This window comes from Aethalodelphis obliquidens, unplaced genomic scaffold (assembly GCF_003676395.1).
Source record: "Aethalodelphis obliquidens isolate GAN/ISIS:26980383/991018 unplaced genomic scaffold, ASM367639v1 scaffold10, whole genome shotgun sequence".
Lineage (NCBI taxonomy): Eukaryota > Metazoa > Chordata > Mammalia > Artiodactyla > Delphinidae > Aethalodelphis > Aethalodelphis obliquidens.
In genome coordinates this window covers 37,549,367-37,569,336 of record NW_020837954.1, presented here as the reverse complement: position 1 = coordinate 37,569,336, position 19,970 = coordinate 37,549,367, and the positions used below count along the sequence as shown (strand labels likewise).

General features: G+C 39.2%; 1 protein-coding gene across 9 annotated transcripts in view; it reads right to left on the bottom strand.

The window, feature by feature from the left end:
• The window catches only part of SYNE2 (spectrin repeat containing nuclear envelope protein 2), a 337,188-nt gene that overhangs the window by 101,608 nt on the left and 215,610 nt on the right, over positions 1-19,970 (bottom strand). For all 9 annotated transcript variants that reach the window (XM_027111459.1, XM_027111458.1, XM_027111452.1 and 6 more), the window contains 7 exons: positions 18,557-18,679; positions 17,141-17,323; positions 14,694-14,825; positions 10,442-10,639; positions 9,764-9,838; positions 8,404-8,514; positions 901-1,017 (listed from right to left, as the gene is read on the bottom strand). In XM_027111459.1, coding sequence (XP_026967260.1) covers positions 901-1,017; positions 8,404-8,514; positions 9,764-9,838; positions 10,442-10,639; positions 14,694-14,825; positions 17,141-17,323; positions 18,557-18,679 — 939 coding nt within the window. The remainder of the gene's footprint in view (positions 1-900; positions 1,018-8,403; positions 8,515-9,763; positions 9,839-10,441; positions 10,640-14,693; positions 14,826-17,140; positions 17,324-18,556; positions 18,680-19,970) is intronic.

Here is a 19,970-nt window from a genome sequence, read left to right as displayed (position 1 = left end):
CACCAGGGAAGTCCCAAGTCTTGACATAATTCTGTCAACCCTCTGGCATCCAAGTTAGCCTCTCAGTTAGTGAATGTTATACTGCTTGATTTCTACATAACGCATCGCTGATCTAAGTAAGATCCATTTAAAAGGCAAATGAATTTTCTGGCTGTAGCTCTATTTCATGCCAAAATACCAACCATCAAAAATATTTTACTGTCAATTCTACGAACAGGTGCACACACCCCACCCCACCCCCCATTTTATAAAATGCAAATCTGCCTGGCTAAAGTGCCTTACCTAAATGCGTTTGCACAAATACTACATATGCCACTGGGATGGTCTGGTGGCGGTTTATTTTGTGAGGCCAAATCTGCCTTGGTTTCACATCTTTCAATACTGAATATTCAAATTAGGAAGGCAGAGTGGAATATTCTGAGTCTGACTCTTACTCCTCCATTTACCAACTGTACTTTTATTCCCTGAATTTTGATTTCCTCATTTGTAAACATATGGCAGGTATTAACCTACCTTATTTAATCTGAGGATTAGACAGCAAATACAAATGCCTTTTATGTAATAGGCAGTTAATCAATATTAGCTCTCCTCCACTTTCATTGCCCCCATAAGTTACATCTACAGAAGAAAGAAGGAGGTGTTAATGGAAAGGCTAGTTCACCCTCACAAGCGGTGAGTGAGTAAAAAATCTTTAATTGCTCTGTACCACGCTTACTCTCTACGTAAACACCTGATGTCAAATCTTCCTGTGCTCCGGCTTGGCTGCGCACATGAAGATGTTAAAGTTCACAAAGACCTCTTGGTTTGCAATACAAAATATTGCAAAACACAGAGAGCTTGTCATCTCTGGGGGCTAGTCCAGGTACCTGGGCAGTTGGCTTGTCACCAACAGGGACTTACCTCTTGTGTTTGGTTGGGGCTCAGGGAAAATTCTGGGCCTTGCTCAGTGTTTAGTGAGTCTTGTGCAAAAATCTGTGCCGTGGAACTATCACACATGCTTATTTTCCAAGCTGCCTCCTGTAAAGAAAAGAATGAGAGGTCCAGAAAAGTTCCTGCCCTGCTGCCACGCAAGTCCCTCTTCCTGGACCTGCTCATGTTACAAATCACCTGCTTAAAAAATGTCTAGAGAAGTCAGGTGCATTGAGAAAAAAAAGTTTGTTTATTAGGCAAAAAAAATCAACTTCCTCAGGTTTGTCTTTATTTTGAAGACTCAAATTCTCTAAAGCTCTGTAGTTAATGAGGGACACATAAGGAATCTAGAGAATTACGTATTTAAATGGATAATTAAGAGAATTAAAATTAAATAAGATTATATGATAAAGCCCACATTTCTAATAATGGGGGAAAGATGAAGTTTTAAAATTGGGAACAACTATCCTATCCACGAAAAACATGGCTAAATCCTCGCCTCACTACTAACAATGAATCCTAATTGTATGTAATATTTAAATGTAAAAGTTATACCATAAAAATTCTTGAAGAAAATATGAGTGAATCTATTTCTAATCTAGGAGTGGGGAGGGACTTCTAAAGCATGACAATAAAGGAAAAAAATATTAGTATTAACAACATAAATAAAATAACATGCACCACAAAAGACACCATAATCTAAGTTAAAAGAGAAATAACAGACTGGGATAACATCTTGCAAACTATTAATATCCTTAATATGTTAATTACTGTTATAAATCAATAGGGAAAACATCCCAGTCTGAAGAAAAAGTCAAATGGCGTGAACAAGTGATTCATAAAAGAAGAATATGAAAGCCAATGAACATCTAAAGAGATACTCAAAATTCTTAGAATATATGCAATTTAAGCCACTGGCTATGTTTGGCTAAGACCGAAAATGTCCATTATCAGCCTAGGGTCAGGAAAGAGGCATTTCCATGCATTCCTGGTAGAAATAAAATTGATGTACTCTTTCTAGAGGGCAGTTTGACAATGTGTGTCACATTTTAAATGGACGTACACTTTGATTCTAGTAAGTGTAACCCACTTACTAGGTCAGTCAAAGTTAAACAATGGGAAAATGAAATGTACACAAATATTTAACATAATGCAGTGGGAAAAGTGGATGACGTAATTGACCAATCTTGATTGCTCTACTTGCAAGCTGTGTGATCTTGGACAAGTTAACCTGGACTTTCTGAGCCTCATTTACTTCACCTTTAAAGTGAGAATATAACCCAGCTCACTCATTCTTGTGATCATTAAACAAGATGACATATACAAAGCATCTCATAGTTCCTAAGAAAATGTTACTTTCCTGCTCTGCGTACTGAAAACAGTAACTGCTATTAGAAAGTTATGAACCAAAAACCAAAGGTAAAGCTTAGATAAAATTGGAAAGGTAGGTTGGGATCATGATAAGTCTGGAAGTCAGGCTAAGACATTGCATTTTATTCAGCAGATAGTCAGAATCCAGGAAAGACTGGAGCTTAGCATGAACTGCTTTAGGAAAAGCCATCAGTTAATATTGTATAAGACATATAAATGACTAGAGGCTATAAATCCACTTAGAAGCCTACTCTAAAAATCTAGGGAAGAAGTTCACAATTGCCTGGAATAGGAAGATGACAAAAATAATGGGAGGTGAAGAAGGATGTAAAGACTGAATGAACATCACTTGACCAGTGGATATGAAAGGTAAGACAAATGAGGTACCTGAGACGACTCTGAAGTTTGTCTCAGACTCTGAGAAAACAGTGGTGCCACTAACAGACACTGAGGAATTAGGAGGAAGAGGAAGCATTGAAGGAAAGTTGGTAAATGGATTTGAGATGAAGAAAATACATTCAAAAAGAGAAATCTATCTGGAGAGTAGAAATGAGGAACAGATTTATGGGAAAAGTCAAGACTAGAGATTTGATGTGGGAATCCCTGTCATACAGGTGACTACCAAACCTATGAGAGGAGAAGAAATTGCCATGAGAGAAAACACAGAAGAAAGAAGAGGACAAAACACTGGGGGAAATGCCTACCATCACAGAGATGGGGCAAGAGAAGGAGATGGAAGAGGGGCTGCAGGTAGATGAGACAAGAAAGTACAGAATTAAGAAAGCCAAAGAAACACTGCATTTCAAGAAGGAAGAGGTGGTTAGTGCTGAAGAGATCAAGAAGGATTAGGACTAATAAAAGGGCACTTAATTGATATGCCGAAGTCAACAGCAATTTAAGTATAGCAAGGGACAAAATCACGATTACAAAAGGGGCCAAGAAAGAGGAGCCCCAAAGTAAAGGCATTTAGCCATAAATGAAAGAGGAAGCACCATGTAATTGATCTGGAAAGCAGGATCAAGAAATTCAATGGAATTCTATCAAACATTTAGAGAAGAGCTATCACCTGTCCTTCTCAAACTCTTCCAAAATACAGCAGAGGGAGGAAAACTCCCAAACTCATTCTACAAGGCCATCATCACCCCGATACCAAAAGCAGAAAAAGATGTCACAAAGAAAGAAAACTACAGGCCAATATCACTGATGAACATAGATGCAAAAATCCTCAACAAAATACTAGCAAACAGAATCCAACAGCACATTAAAAGGATCATAGACCATGATCAAGTGGGGTTTATCCCAGGAATGCAAGGATTCTTCAATATACGCAAATCAATCAATGTGATACACCATATTAACAAATTGAAGAATAAAAACCATATGATCATCTCAATAGATGTAGAAAAAGCTTTCGACAAAATTCAACACCCATAATTCAATTATGATAAAAACCCTCCAGAAAGTAGGCATAGAGGGAACTTACCTCAACATAATAAAGGCCATATAAGACAAACCCACAGCCAACATCATCCTCAATGGTGAAAAACTGAAACCATTTCCACTAAGAACAGGAATAAGACAAGGTTGCCCACTCTCAGCACTATTATTCAACACTGTTTTGGAAGTTTTAGCCACAGCAATCAGAGAAGAAAAAGAAATAAAAGGAATCCAAATTGGAAAAGAAGAAGTAAAGCTGTCATTCTTTTCAGATGACATGATACTATACATTGAGAATCCTAAACATGCTACCAGGAAACTACTAGAGCTAATCAATGAATTTGGTAAAGTAGCAGGATACAAAATTAATGCACAGAAATCTCTTACATGCCTATACACTAATGATGAAAAATCTGAAAGAGAAATTAAGGAAACACTCCCATCTACCACTGAAACAGAAAGAATAAAATACCTACGAATAAACCTACCTAAGGAGACAAAAGACCTGTATGCAGAAAAATATAAGACACTGATGAAAGAAATTAAAGATGATACAAATAGATGGAGAGATATACCATGTTCTTGGATTGGAAGAATCAACATTGTGAAAATGACTCTACTACCCAAAGCAATCTACAGATTCAATGCAATCCCTATCAAACTACCACTGGCATTTTTCACAGAACTAGAACAAAAAATTTCACAATTTGTATGGAAACACAGGAGACCCCAAATAGCCAAAGCAATCTTGAGAAAGAAAAACGGAGCTGGAGGAATCAGGCTCCCTCACTTCAGACTATATTACAAAGCTACAGTAATCAAGACAGTATGGTACTGGTACAAAAACAGAAATCTAGGTCAATGGAACAGGATGGAAAGCCCAGAGATAAACCCACGCACCTATGGTCCCCTTATCTTTGATAAAGGAGGCAAGAATATACAATGGAGAAAAGACAGCCTCTTCAATAAGTGGTGCTGGGAAAACTGGACAGGTACATGTGAAAGAATGAAATTAGAACACTCCCTAACACCATACACAAAAATAAACTCAAAATGGGCTAAAGAGGGCTTCCCTGGTGGCACAGTGGTTGAGAGTCCAACTGCCGATGCACGGGACGCAGGTTCGTGCCCCGGTCCGGGAAGATTCCCACATGCCGCAGAGCAGCTAGGCCCGTGAGCCATGGCCGCTGAGCCCGTGCGTCCGGAGTCTGTGCTCCGCAACGGGAGAGGCCACAACAGTGAGAGGCCCGCGTACCGCAAAAAAAAAAAAAAAAATTACTAAAGACCTAAATGTAAGGCTAGACACTATAAAGCTCTTAGAGGAAAACATAGAACACTCTATGACATAAATCACAGCAAGATCCTTTTTGACCACCTCCTAGAGAAATGGAAATAAAAACAAAAATAAACAAATGGGACCTAATGAAACTTCAAAGCTTTCGCACAGCAAAGGAAACCATAAACAAGACGAAAAGACAATCCTCAGAATGGGAGAAAATATTTGCAAATGAAGCAACTGACAAAGGATTAATCTCCAAGATTTACAAGCAGCTCATACAGCTCAATAACAAAAAAACAAACAACCCAATCCAAAAATGGGCAGAAGACCTAAATAGACATTTCTCCAAAGAAGATATACAGACTGCCAACAAACACATGAAAGAATGCTCAACATCATTAATCATTAGAGAAATGAAAGTCAAAACTACAATGAGATATCATCTCACACCAGTCAGAATGGTCATCATCAAAAAATCTAGAAACAATAAATGCTGGAGAGGGTGTGGAGAAAAGGGACCACTCTTGCACTGCTGGTGGGAATGTGAACTGGTACAGTCACTATGGAGAACAGTATGGAGGTTCCTTAAAAAACTACAAATAGAACTACCATATGACCCAGCAATCCCACTACTGGGCATATACCCTGAGAAAACCATAATTCAAAAAGAGTCATGTACCACAATGTTCATTGCAGCTCTATTCACAATAGCCCGGAGATGGAAACAACCTAAGTGCCCATCATCGGATGAATGGATAAAGAAGATGTGGCACATATATACAATGGAGTATTACTCAGCCATAAAAAGAAACGAAATTGAGCTATTTGTAATGAGGTGGATAGACCTAGAGTCTGTCATACAGAGTGAAGTAAGTCAGAAAGAGAAAGACAAATACCGTATGCTAACACATATATATGGAATTCAAGAAAAAAAAATGTCACGAAGAACCTAGGGGTAAGACAGGAATAAAGACACAGACCTACTAGAGCATGGACTTGAGGATATGGGGAGGGGGAAAGGTAAGCTGTGACAAAGCGAGAGAGAGGCATGGACATATATACACTACCAAAGGTAAGGTAGATAGCTAGTGGGAAGCAGCCGCATAGCACAGGGAGATCAGCTCTGTGCTTTGTGACTGCCTGGAGGGGTGGGATAGGGAGGGTGGGAGGGAGGGAGACGCAAGCGGGAAGAGATATGGGAACATATGTATATGTATAACTGATTCACTTTGTTATAAAACAGAAACTAACACACCATTGTAAAGCAATTATACCCCAATAAAGATGTTAAAATAAAAAATAAAATAAAATAGATAAACAACAAGGTCCTACTGTATAGCACAGGGAACTATATTCAATATCCTGTAATAAACCATAATGGAAAAGAATATGAAAAAGAATATGTATATATGTATAACTGAATCACTTTGTTGTACACCAGAAACAAACGCAACATTGTAAATCAACTATACTTCAGTAAAACAATAATTGTTCAAAAAAAAAATCTACAAACAATAAATGCTGGAGAGGGTGTGGAGAAAAGGGAACCCTCTTGCACTGTTGGTGGGAATGTAAATTGATACAGCCACTATGGAGAACAGTATGGAGGTTCCTTAAAAAACTAAAAATAGAACTACCATACGACCCAGCAATCTCACTACTGGGCATATACCCTGAGAAAACCATAATTCAAAAAGAGTCATGTACCACAATGTTCATTGAAGCTCTATTTACAATAGCCAGGACATGGAAGCAATCTAAGTGTCCATCGACAGACGAATGGATAAAGAAGATGTGGCACATATATACAATGGAGTATTACTCAGCCATAAAAAGAAATGAAATTGAGTTATTTGTAGTAAGGTGGATGGATCTAGAGTCTGTCATACAGAGTGAAGTAAGTCAGGAAGAGAAAAACAAATACCGTATGCTAACACTTATATATGGAATCTAAAAAAAAAAAAAGGTCATGAAGAACCTAGGGGTAGGACGGGAATAAAGACGTAGACCTACTAGAGAATGGACTTGAGGACACGGGGAGGGGGAAGGGTAAGCTGGGACAAAGTGAGCGAGTGGCATGTACATATATACACTACCAAATGTAAAACCGATAGCTAGTGGGAAGCAGCCGCATAGCACAGGGAAATCAGCTCGGTGCTTTGTGACCACCTCGAGGGGTGGGATAGGGAGGGTGGGAGGGAGGGGGACGCTAGAGGGAAGAGATATGGGGATATATATATATATGTATAGCTGATGCCCTTTGTTATAAAGCAGAAACTAACACATCGTTGTAAAGCAATTATACTCCAATGAAGATGTAAAAAAAAAAAAAAGAAAGAAATTCAATGCATTAAAGTAGAATATTGAGCTCAGTACAGGACCTCAAAATGTAGAAGGTAAAGTTCTTGCTTTTCATGAAACTGTGTCAGGTCTATGCATAAAACTGTGATACGTCATAACGGAGGTTCAAAATGCTATGGGAAAACAAAGGGAAAGAGGCAGGCAGTTTCTTGGAGGAGGCAGAAGTTGAGATGGGCCTTTGTGGATGGGTAGGAAGGAAGTCCACAGGCAGATATGGAGAGAACGGCACCCCAGGGAGGCAAAGCACTTTCTGAAGAGATGGTCTGGGCTCTGGGTCCCTCAGCTTGTTCGGAGGGGTAGGGCCATGGGGGAGGGAATTTGTTAGGGAAGGGGAAACTGAATACTTCTGAGGTAGAGAGGAAAGGAAGCTACCAAGAGAAAGAGACTGGAGATGCAGGTACAAGTGTAGCCCCGTGGCAAAGACGAATGAAAGGACTGGCCTGGGAGCTGGGGGAGGGGTCAGCCCTGGTCAGGAGGCAGGCGCGGGAGGTGTGTGGATCATAATGATGAAGAGATCTTTCAGGAGCAAGGGAAAAACATCATCTTCACATCAGCATGTAATAATGATTTTCTAAAGTGAGGGCATTTGCCCTCTATTTTGAGAGACTGGAGAAGGTTTAAAAGGTCATAAGGAGCAAAAAGACTTATTAATTTACCTTCCATGCTACTTTGTCCAAAAAGAGAATGATGGGGAGACCTCTCACCCCAACTGCTCCCCAAAGAGTGGCATGTTAAATGTTTTAACCACTATGGTAAACCTTTTAGGTGCTCCTTTCAGTTATGTTTTGTCAGTTTGCATTTTCACACATGGAGTGTTTCTCAGCAAAATACTCTCCTATTATCACTAAGTGCACAAAAGAAATGCAAGTAATAGGTAAGTACTCAGCTGTCTTTGCTTTGTGCAGAGGTAACACTGAGAAGCTTAAAAAAATTTCAACCCACGTAGGTTCCCTCCTGAAGCATTCTTTCAATAAGAAATTCTTTGCTTTGGCTTACTATCCCTGCCCATCCCCTAGCCCCAACAAATATGATATGTCCAGTATTACCTGAACCATCGTTCCAGAGGATGAGGATGCCCTGTCTTCCTCCACATCCTTGTCATGTTTCCAGAGTAAAGATGGGGACCCGGAAGGTGGCTCTGCTTTCTTATCTCCACTCTGACACAGCAATCAATTGATTAGCAAAGGGAGGTGATATCCTACCATCATAACAGCATCTTCCTCATCTCTTTTATATGACTCAGCTTACCAGGTAGTATAACTGCAGCCCTTAATTCCACCCATCCCCCATTTGTCATCGATTTCTTTGGCTAACTACGTCACAGGAGTCCAAATGTGGTTGCTCTTCCTAAAGCCTAAAAAATATTCTTAGAAGTTGGGATTCAGCTCATGTCACACAAAGGGGATCTTTAAAACAGTGCTTTAGGAATTTGATCTGCTTTGGTACATGTAACCTCCAACGCTATCTTTAAAATAACAGCCTGATGAACATGTATTTTTTGATCGTTGTCAAAGACAAACAATGAATACTATAAACATATCAGTTCAGAGGCAAATACAGGTCTCAAATTAGAACTGCACTGAAATGCACTCTTTTTTTTGGTCTTGGTACCTCCTCCACTCTCACAATTCTCTGTTGTGAAGAGGCATAATCAGATCATAAAGTTGTCTGATGGTCAGAGTGTATAATAAGCCTCACTCCTCCTTGTCCGACCACTCAGCCCCACATATCCTAGTGATACGCTGAAGGACAACAGGCTGTTCTGTGTGACTGTGGAGCTACTGAACAATCTATAAAACGAGCAGGGAGAATGTCTGGTGGTTACGTGTGAGACATTAAAAACTGTAAATTGCTGCAATTTTCTTCCCTTTCGCACAAGACCCACTATCACTTTAATTCTTAAAGTATGAAATGGAAATTGATATCAGGAAAGACAACTGGTAAAGGTCTCATCCACCCAGTTCTGATGGAGTAATAAGGATTCATAGTAGGGTTAGTTGGTAATACCATTCTTTGTGTCCTTGGCAATGCTGTTTCAGACTAAAAAAAGTAATTCAAATATGGAAAGATAAAGTTCTATAAAGCACACCAGGAGTGCCAACCAAACAGCAGAGAAAGTACTCAAAACTCCAGAGAAAGTACTCAGAAGTCAGGATACAACAAAGAATTTCATCTTCTCCCTTCTGCCAACAAGTGTGTCTGAATTACATTTATTCCACTCTGGCCTGAAGTAGGTTTAGATGCACTTAAACATTAATAACATAAGACAACTACTTCAATCACCCTTACAAACTACCAGCATTGAATTTAAAAATCCTTACGTTTCCATTCATTTTAAGATCTTCTCATTGACCTTTTAGAGATTACTGTTCTAACAAACTTGAACGAGAAAATCATTTTCCTTACTTCGCTCTTCAGGGAGCTTTCTTCCGCCTCTTCCTCGACGGCTGGCAGGAAGAACATGGAGCCCGTTCTGTTCAACTGAAAGGCACAGCACAAAGACTTGCAGCCGGGTTGCCGTTTAACGTCACCAGGATCCTGGCCTGGCCGCATTTTTATGTAGCTAATTTTTTACTTACTTTATCCAAGATGCCCACCCACACAAGAAGCCTCGGGGTCTAGCGACTCTCAGCTCATCCAGCTGAATATCATGACTCACTCAAATCTTAGATCTCTTTCATTTGCACTGCCTTCTGTGGCCCCTCATCAAACAATTCAAGAATGTGATTCATTGATGTGGATTCAGAGTGGGCTTAGAGAGGTGCTGGGCCCGTTTTTGAGTTTGCAATGGGCTGTTTAGTAGGAAGATACTTCAAAGGGTAAATGCCACCCACCTACCCATGGAATTTCATAAGCACCTCCTTAAGTAACTTGTGCATAAGAATTCTGGGTTGAGTCCAGAACAGACACACCCTAAGGATTAATATTCACTAGTGAATAGTCTCAGGCAAAGTATTTCCACTTTTAAAAATTCCTTTACTATAGGCCATATACATAGATGCCACGGGCCTTCCAGGTGAAAAATACTACCAATTTAAAGCTCTTGTGGAATGTGGGACCAGCATTAACTAATGTCATACCCACCTTCCATTCAGAAGCATCCCTCTCAGCCCCTCCATCCTCGTCTGATGCTCTGGCTGACAGCATTTCCTCTTCTAATTCTTGCTGTTTTTGCTGAAAATGCTGGTGAAGTTTTAGTACAGCAGCCTTCAAGTCCACCAACAGCTCTTCTTTTTTCTGGTTCAAGCTCAGAATCTGCTTTTCCGTACCTTCGATTTCTCCCTGCGCAGAAAGAGTGTTTGCATTCCTTTGGGACGTCTGATACCTTTGCCACAGGAGCCTACTTCAATCGGTACAAGGGATGAAGATTTTTCTATGCTGTGCAGTTGGCAGAGCCAGGAGCCAGTCCCTGGTACAGTGTAGCTCCTCTCCATCCAGACTGTGTTTCTAAATGACCTGGGGCGGGTTTATAAGCTCCCTTATAGGATGCCTTAGCCTCACCTGACACCTTGTCAATCAATCTCTAGGGGTCAAGCGGTGGCTCAGAAATTTGTAACAATCTCCACAGGTGACTGTGGTGTGCAGCCAGGGTTGCCACAGGACTGACTGACCAGAATCCGCAGGGTCAGGGGCCATGAACCTGCACTTTAACAAGTTTCCAGAAGATTTGTAGGCAGACTAATGTTTGGGAACCACTGAGAGAAAACGAGGCTAGAAATCTCACACTTTTGTTATCACTTTTGAAGTCTTCTTTAGTATTACTAAATACATTTACTTTTTTCTCACAGCCAAAGCATCCTAACAAATGGGAATAAATAAGCCAACAAGGGCACTGTGAAGTGTAACTTGTTATGGGAATGATGAACAGATGATTCCAAGCTTTAAAAGATTACTTTAGGGCTTCCCTGGTGGTGCAGTGGTTGAGAGTCCGCCTGCCGATGCAGGGGACACGGGTTCGTGCCCCGGTCCGGGAGGATCCCACATGCCGCGGAGCGGCTGGGCCCGTGAGCCATGGCCGCTGAGCCTGCGTGTCCGGAGCCTGTGCTCCGCAACGGGAGAGGCCACAACAGTGAGAGGCCCATGTACCGCAAAAAAAAAAGATTACTTTAAAATTTTGTATGATTGACAACGTGGGAATAAAATTTCTTATACATGGTAGAAGTACAGATGCCCACTGTCTATCTAAAAGGATTATAGAATTATAGAATCCTAGATTTGGAGGAAATATCAGGTGTCGTCTTGTCTGACATCTTCCTCTTTAGCACCTGAAAGGCATCATTCAAAGCCTGAGCTTTACAGCAAGTGCTGTATCAAAAGACAACCTGCTCCTTTTTAGCAAACCTTTCACATATTGGAATTTTGTCCTTAATGTATTCCTTAAGCCCCCAGTCCATTCATTCATTCTTTTCTTCCTTATTTCTTTTTTTTTTTTAATTTATTTATTATTTATTTGGTTGCACAGGGTCCTTAGTTTAAGTGGCAGGCTGGCTTCTTAGTTGCGGCTCGCTGGCTCCTTAGTTGCGGCTCGCCAGCTCCTTAATTGTGGTATGAGAACTCTTAGTTGCAGCACACATGTGGGATCCAGTTCCCCAGCCAGAGCTCGAACTGGGGCCCCCTGCACTGGGAGCTCGGAGTCTCAACTGCTGTGCCACCAGGGAAGTCCCATTTCTTCCTTATTTCTTTTTTTCCATCCATCCATCCTACAGATATTCATAGAATCATTAATTTTTTTTAGAGACAAAGAAACTCAACATGTCTCCACCTATAAGTGAGAGTTCTGAAGTCCAGAGAAAGAAGGTGATTTTTCCAGGGCTGCAGCTAGTGACAGAGCCTAGACCTGGACTTCTGACACCCAGCCCCCATGGCTCTTGTGCTACTGCACACATTACGACACCAATACCCCTATTCTGTCTGAAGTTAAATTTCTTGTGATTGCTTTGGGAAATGATAACTTAATTAAATCTGAGTTGGCTGTGGTGTGTGTCCCTTTTCAATAAACACTAAACTTCAGAGGAACAGTGCCTCCCAACAGACGTTAATACTACAGCCATTAGAATAACACTTACAGAAACAGACTAGTCTGCAGAGCCACTAGCATTATGGAGACAGAGAAGGGCACAGAGCGGCCATTCTCAAAGTGGCATCTGCAGACCCTAGGGGGTCTACACTCCATAAGGTCAAGATCATTTTCATAATAATTCTAAAATGTTACTGGCCTTTCTCACTGTGTTGACATTTTTCTCTGTGTGATGTCGCAAAAGCAATGGTGGGTAAAGCTACTGACACGGTATGAATCAAGGCAGTGATATCAACTATATTAGTAGTTACTAGATGCTTCACTATCATGAATTTAATTGGGAAAAAAAGTCAGCTTCACTTAAGAATATCCTTGATAAAGAACATGTAGTTTTAATATTCTGTATGACAAAGTGGGAAGCCTGCATAAAGCACTTCTGCTATATACCAAAGTTTAATGGTTGAGGAATAACACTCATGTGATTAAGTTTCAAGCTAATCTATCCATATTTTTCTCATAGAATACTATTTTTACTTGAAAAAAAAAGATGGTTGTTAAACTATACATACATGAATACATATATATACATGTAATATAGAGAGAGATTTTTCTGAAGAGGTAGATGTTAATATTAATAAATGTGAATTTTTTAATATCGGCTACTGAAATGTGTCATCATTTGGAGGATTTACATGACTAGTCAAATAGTATTTTCCAAATGATCAAACATGATGTTATAAAATCATGCATGGTTGGAGATCCATTCCAAGTACAAGACAGACCAATGGATTTTAATGTAAAGAGTATGAAAAGTTCACTGACATGGCTTCAAATTCCATTTAACAATGAACCTCTGAGTAATTCTACTTGTTGGAGTTTAGTGTAGTTTCAAAGAATGTCCACAATTATTCAAAAGGGTTATTAAAATAGTTCTCTCTTTTCCATGTACATGTCTTTGAGAGGTTAGATTCTCTTTATATACTTCAAAGAAAATGACATACCTCAATAGATTGAATGCAGAAGAAGATGAGAATCTAGCTGTCTCCTAGTAAGCCAGACTAATGAGATTTGCAAAAATGTAAAACATTGTCACTCTTCTCACTACATTTTACGATTCTGAGTTTTAATATAAACACAAGCTCTTTGGGGTCCTTTAATTTTTTTTTTTAATTTTATTTTGTGGACCTCAGAAACACAGAATTAGATTAATCATACTCCCTGCTTCACAACTTGTTTTCATCATTGTCCATGCATGGTATGCTCTTTTTTTTAATAATTTCTTTTTTAAAAAAATTTATTTATTTATTTATTTATTTTTGGTAGTGTTGGGTCTTTGTTGCTGCATGTGGGCTTTCTCTAGTTGTGGTTAGTGGGGACTACTCTTCAATGTGTGTGCAGGCTTCTCAGTGCGGTGGCTTCTCTTGTTGCAGAGCATGGGCTCTAGGCGCACGGGCTTCAGTAGTGTGGCAGTGGGCTCAGTAGTTGTGGCTTGCTGGCTCTAGAGCGCAGGCTCAATAGTTGTGGTGCACAGGCTTAGCTGCTCCGCGGCACGTGGGATCTTCCCGGACCAGGGATCGAACCTGTGTCCCCTGCATTGGCAGGCGGATTCTTAACCACTGCACCACCAGGGAAGTCCCTGGGGTTCTTAAATTTTTTAACGTAAAGGGAAATTTGACACTTTTACAATACTGAATCTTTAATACCCTGAGTCTGCCTTATTGAGTCCACCACTTAATAGCTGTCTGTCATCTTGAACCCCTCTGTACTTCACTTCAGACATTAAGAAATTTGCCCTACATCTCACAGCTGGAAAGTGGTGTAACGTGGCTTTGAACACCATAGCAATTGCGTGCCTACATCAACTTGATGGCAATAGAGAGTTAACATGCAAACCATTGTAACTGGGTCCACAGGACATTGTTAATTAGGGCATATGGAGAGACTGCTTAGTATACGGAACTCTTTATTACAACAGCATTCAGTCTTTACTTCTAAAGCCCAGCCTGCCTGACCCCTATGCCAGAAAGCTAGCTGGAAAGCCAGGTTGTCCAAATACCATGTGTTATATTAGCTTCTTTGCTACCAGCCAGAGTGCACCAAGTTGAGGCTAAAGACACTTGAAGAGACTTCCATTATGATAATTATATAATAACCTATTTTATGTAATAGGAATGAAAAGTAAATACACACATAAAATACCTTCAGTTGAAAGAGAGAAGTAGGAAATACACTGTAATTTCAAAAAGGGCTTGTAGACACCAACAGCTCAGAAAGTGATTGTTGAATAAACTGCTGGAAAAATGAATGAAAGAAATATACCTGTACTTGTGGCAGGTTGGCAGCTCCGTCTGGTGACATATGTTCATGGGAGAATTCAGCTGAATAATTATTTAAGATGTGTTTCAATTTTTCTATTTCTTCATCGCATTCATTTGTCTGTTTTATGACTATCTATAAAATAACCCCCCCAAAAGAAGATCAATGGGCTACTTCCAATGTCTATCTCCATCACAAACTCCAATCAATTATATCAATACACAACCATACAGATTCCAATAGGAAATGGTAGCCTCAATACAGAGAACAACGTTTGCAAAGCGGCACCTGACCTTCTTGCTTCACTTAGATGCTAGAGCACCTTGGGTTCAAGTCTAATTAGACATACGTTTGTTCTTAAGTATTCCCAGTCTAACGGGCTTATCCTGGGAAGCATTTTATAGCATGTTAACATAAAGTTGCTAAGTTTATGACATTACTGATATGTCACATACGCCATTTTAATACATATTCCTTGCGGGGCTTTCAATACACAGAAAGGTGACAATCCTGATTCAGGATGGAAAGGGCATGTGATTTGAGAAATGATGGGTTTTCCTGGTCCAGACACATCCTCAACTGGCACCCCTTGGGATCTGTGATATACATTTTATGGTAAGAGGTTGAGGTTTGAGAGCAGTCTGAGTTTGCAGAATAAGGCAAAACCAGAACAATACCTGGAATCTAGTGTTAAGGGAATAGTAGAGCTTGAACCTACTACCTGTGTGCTAAATGATATGATCAAAGTGTGATGAAAGGTAAAGAAACGGACTTCAAAAGAAAATCTAGATATTTCCTTGTGTGCTTCACAATGAAACAAAATGCCTTTTGAAACCACAAAGTTTCTGGCCAACACAGAATTCTTCCTTGTATTTTCTTTAATATTTAACTATAATTTTAGCTGCAGTCTGGAAATCAATAACTATGTTTGCTGCACACACCTGTTCCCCAGCCCTCAGTAATGAGCTAAATCCCATTACTCCCCCCAAAAGTAATTTGTCTTATTTTCCACAATGAGAGCACTTACAATTATCTAACACAGAAATGAAATGTACCATATTCTAATGATTTTCATTACCACTGGCTTACTTAGCTTTGAAATACCTGAGATGACATCTGATTTCCACTAACACAATAAGATGGAAAATTTTAGCAGCACAGTTTGATATCTAACTTGGCACAAAACCTAATTTCCTCTTCTACTGCTCCCCCTTCCATCTTGTGAAGGAGTCACTTTAAAGCATAGTTAGGACTGTTATTTTCTTTCTCTGACCAGGAGACCAATAAAGCACAAAAAGATTAAAAGTAACAGATCAAATTTTCTTTGTTTTCTTCTCTTTATATTATTAAAAAAATAGTACATTGAGTGCCAGATCTTTTTTCTCCCTGTGGGTGTTAGGAAATGATGTCAGCTGATCAGTAGCCAGGCCAGAGAGACTACATGAGCTAAGACTCAAACCAGAGATTACAATATCCTCAAATCTTAGGAGAACAGAGTGACCACCAAATGTGAATGAAATTTAAGAGGGAGAAAGAGAGAGCAATTTTCTTCTTATAACCAGGGGATGGATGGGAAGGAGGAAAAATAACCTTTCCTCTTACCCTGACACACCTAATCAAGAAAAGTAGGCAGGAGGGGGTGTCTACCAAGAGGGCTGAAAAGTCTGTGGCTCTTTCAGCAACTTTCTTTTCCTGTAGGAGTGGTTGTTGATACAGCAATACTAACCAAAGTAAAATGTAATTTCTATCTAATGATAATTCCTGCCTTGAGACAGGAGATCAATCAGAAGAATTTTAAAAAGCCCTCAGGGAAAGGCTAGAAGATGTCATCAGTTAGAAGGAAGAGACCTTGATATGAAGAATAATACTAGGGTCTAGAAACTCAAATTCTTTTCTTATCTGTACACAAATTAATCTCAACATACGTTAACTCTGGTCTTTCAGAAAGTCATCTGACCTTTCGACACTAGTCTCCTAATGTGTAAAAATAAAAATGGCAAAGTGCCTACCCTACCGGTATCGTGTTGGTAATAAATTGAAATGATTAATAGGAAAGCAACTGAGAGGTGTAAAGACATTATTGTGGGTCTGTCAGCCTCATGAGACTGCAAATGCACGGTTCAGGTTGAATCTCTTCCCACAGCATTTTACCCGTGTAGATCTTCAATAATTAAAGAATGGAATGAAATAAAACAAAACTAGACTTTAATGTCTTCAACCAGAACAAGAATAAGAGCTGAGAAAAATCACTTTAACCTCATTTGAGCAACAAGATACTCTCATATCAAATGCCACCTCCTGGATAATCATACTGGAAGAGACCAAAAAGAATCAACACAGGCAGCATCTTATTGTCATGGGAATTTGACCCGCCCAACCATTAAAACAACACCAGCTTTTGCTGAATATTTTCATCCAATGAGTTGGCTGTCATCACGAAAACCACTCACCTTTAATAACTCATTTTGTTCCTGAGTCACATTTTCCAACAGTTTTATATCTTGTAAAAGCTGATCTGTCCGCTGAAACACAGGCAGAGGCTTCATTCCTGTCTGGGGTAACCTCAGTTCCACTTGGTAAGACACGATTTCAGCAATGGTTTTCTTCATGGGATGTATATTTTCCAGTATGACCTTAGATAAACATGGTACACAAGTGAAAAAAAAAAGGCCACTCCTAAATCTATTCAAAATCAAACTTTAGTCTTTATAGTTTTGAGTTTTAAAACAGTGTCTTAGCTCAGGTTGAAAAGAACTAATATATTACTTGTGATCTGGCAGTTAGATAAGGTCTCAGGAAAGAATGCCTGGGGCAAGAGTACCCTCCCAGCATTACGTGATGCCTTTGGACAACCCTTTCCTTTTTCTCTCCCTCCCGCCTCTCTCTGTGGAGCTGTTATGTGCTTCGTGTGTTGTGACCAGGCAGTAAGCTGTGGAAGGGCAGGTACTGCCTCTTATTAACTTTCACAGCGACTGCACCCAGCACAGGGCTTCCCACATAACAGACCCTCAAAAAATGCTTATTGAATTGAACGGAACTGTCCTGCCAAATTTCCTAAGTCCCAAAACTGCACTTCTATTTTGTTTTAATGACATCTGATCCATAGATATCTGGATTTACATAATGAATAAATTAGGAGAGAGTATTCACTTTACTAAGTACTTCATATGTATTACTTCATTTAATCTTCACAACCACCCTAGGAGGTAGATATCATAACTTCCCTTTCACAGGTAAGGAAATTGGGTTCACAGAAGTTAGAAGACTCAGGTGAGGGCACACTGTAAGAGGCAGGGTCAGGATTAGAACCCAGGGCTGCCTGATCCCAAAGCCCATGCTCTTAACTGGTAGGCTGAGGGGGAAGCAACATCTGTATGCTGTTTAGTATGTCCCAGCTCCTGTGCTAGGGGCTCCATATACATTATAATTGTCCAACATAATCACCACAATACCAATGTACAGATATGAAAGCAAGTCCAAGAAATGTTAACCAACCACTCAAAGGCACACGGCCAGTAAGCAGGGCAGTTGGGGCTGGAACCCAGTTCTTCTGACTTAGAGGCTTAAGTGCTTAGACTATTAAACAAACACCTGGGTTTGACGTGAAGGAAAAACTACCAAACCTTGAAGTTTTAGGAAGAAATTAAATGAAAAAATAACCTATAGGAAAACTATAGATACATAGATAGCACTAGAAATATGATTTAAAATATGATATTTATAGTCATTCATATCTATTTCCCAACTTTACTTTGCTCTTACTTTAGCAAGATTAAACACTTTTTATCACATCATATTATTACACATTTTAAAATAGGCAGAGAAAGTATTAAGAGAAAATATTTTTAATAATGATCCATGCTTACCTCCCCATGCTTAAGATGCTCTTCAGGTGAAAAATCAAATATTTCTTTTGATAGCAAGACAGCTTTGATTTTTGAAACTCTTTTCTCCATTGATTTTACTTCCGTTTCAATGGCAACCACATCCTAGAATTTCAGAAACAAAAAAACACACTCATGCAGTATATGTTATGTGTTAATAATCTTTCTAAAACACAATTTACTGCCATTTACTCTATTCTCATATTTAACCAAAATATGTTTGCCACTTATATCACTTCAAAACTAACCAAGTGCTACGCAGATAAATAACATTTCAATAAAAATGTTGTTCTGTTAGTAATAGCATACCACAATACAAAGCATTGCTTATACTTACTGAGTTAAAAGATCCTCATGGGGCCAATTTTCAATTATTTATGCTATGAGAACAAAAGTAGTATGCATCTGAACAAATTTTAAGTAAATTCTCAAATATCTACAAACTCTTTAGATTTATCTTTGGAATGTCTTTAAACACTTGAATACAAGTGGGTCAACGCTGAAAAAATTCTCACTACTTTAAGTAAAACGGTAAAGTCACCTTTGGGAAACAAACACACAAGGAGCTGGAAAATTGACAGATTTTGGTGCCAATTCCCTAACAAACTTTTGCCGTGTGGAGAGTCACTAAATTACCTTATAACCTACTCAGATTAACATGAACAACAGATCATTTATCCAGTGGCTATTCTCCCATCAGTGTCAACTTCTAGAAAGTGGCCAAGAAACTTAAAGTGAAAATGCTGCAATCTGTGCTCTCAAACCTACATATTTATGAATATGTGCTATAAAACCTACATATTGAAGTCCACTCACACTGTAAGAGGGCCTTCAGACCTTCAGAGCTTTATGGAGATAAACTGAAGCAAAAATAATGCAGGGAATAGGAGAAACTACATAGAAATCATCAAAGGATTTCAAATTATCACAACTTGGAACCATTCAACATAGGACAAACATAACTTCATATAAGCAAATGAAGCAGTAATTAACCTTCATATTATGAAACATTGTTATATTGAAATTATTTTCTATACCATACGTTTAAGAAAATACATAAATATATACAATGTATTTTATGGTAATTTCCATGAAAAGTTGTAGAAGCATTTAACAATTTTGGAATAAGCTTCAATAACCAAGAATATTTAATAAGTATGATTCTCTGAAGTTACATAAGTGTGGTGCAGGGAATGTAACTGAGAAATAAAAGGTAAATTATTAAGACTAACTGCATCTGCCTTTGCTGTGTGACTCCATCCTTAAATAAATGCCTCACAGGTTTCGAGCCAAAATAAATAAAATTATTTAAAAATCCAGTGGTTGGGGCTTCCCTGGTGGTGCAGTGGTTGAGAGTCCGCCTGCCGATGCAGGGCACACGGGTTTGTGCCCCGGT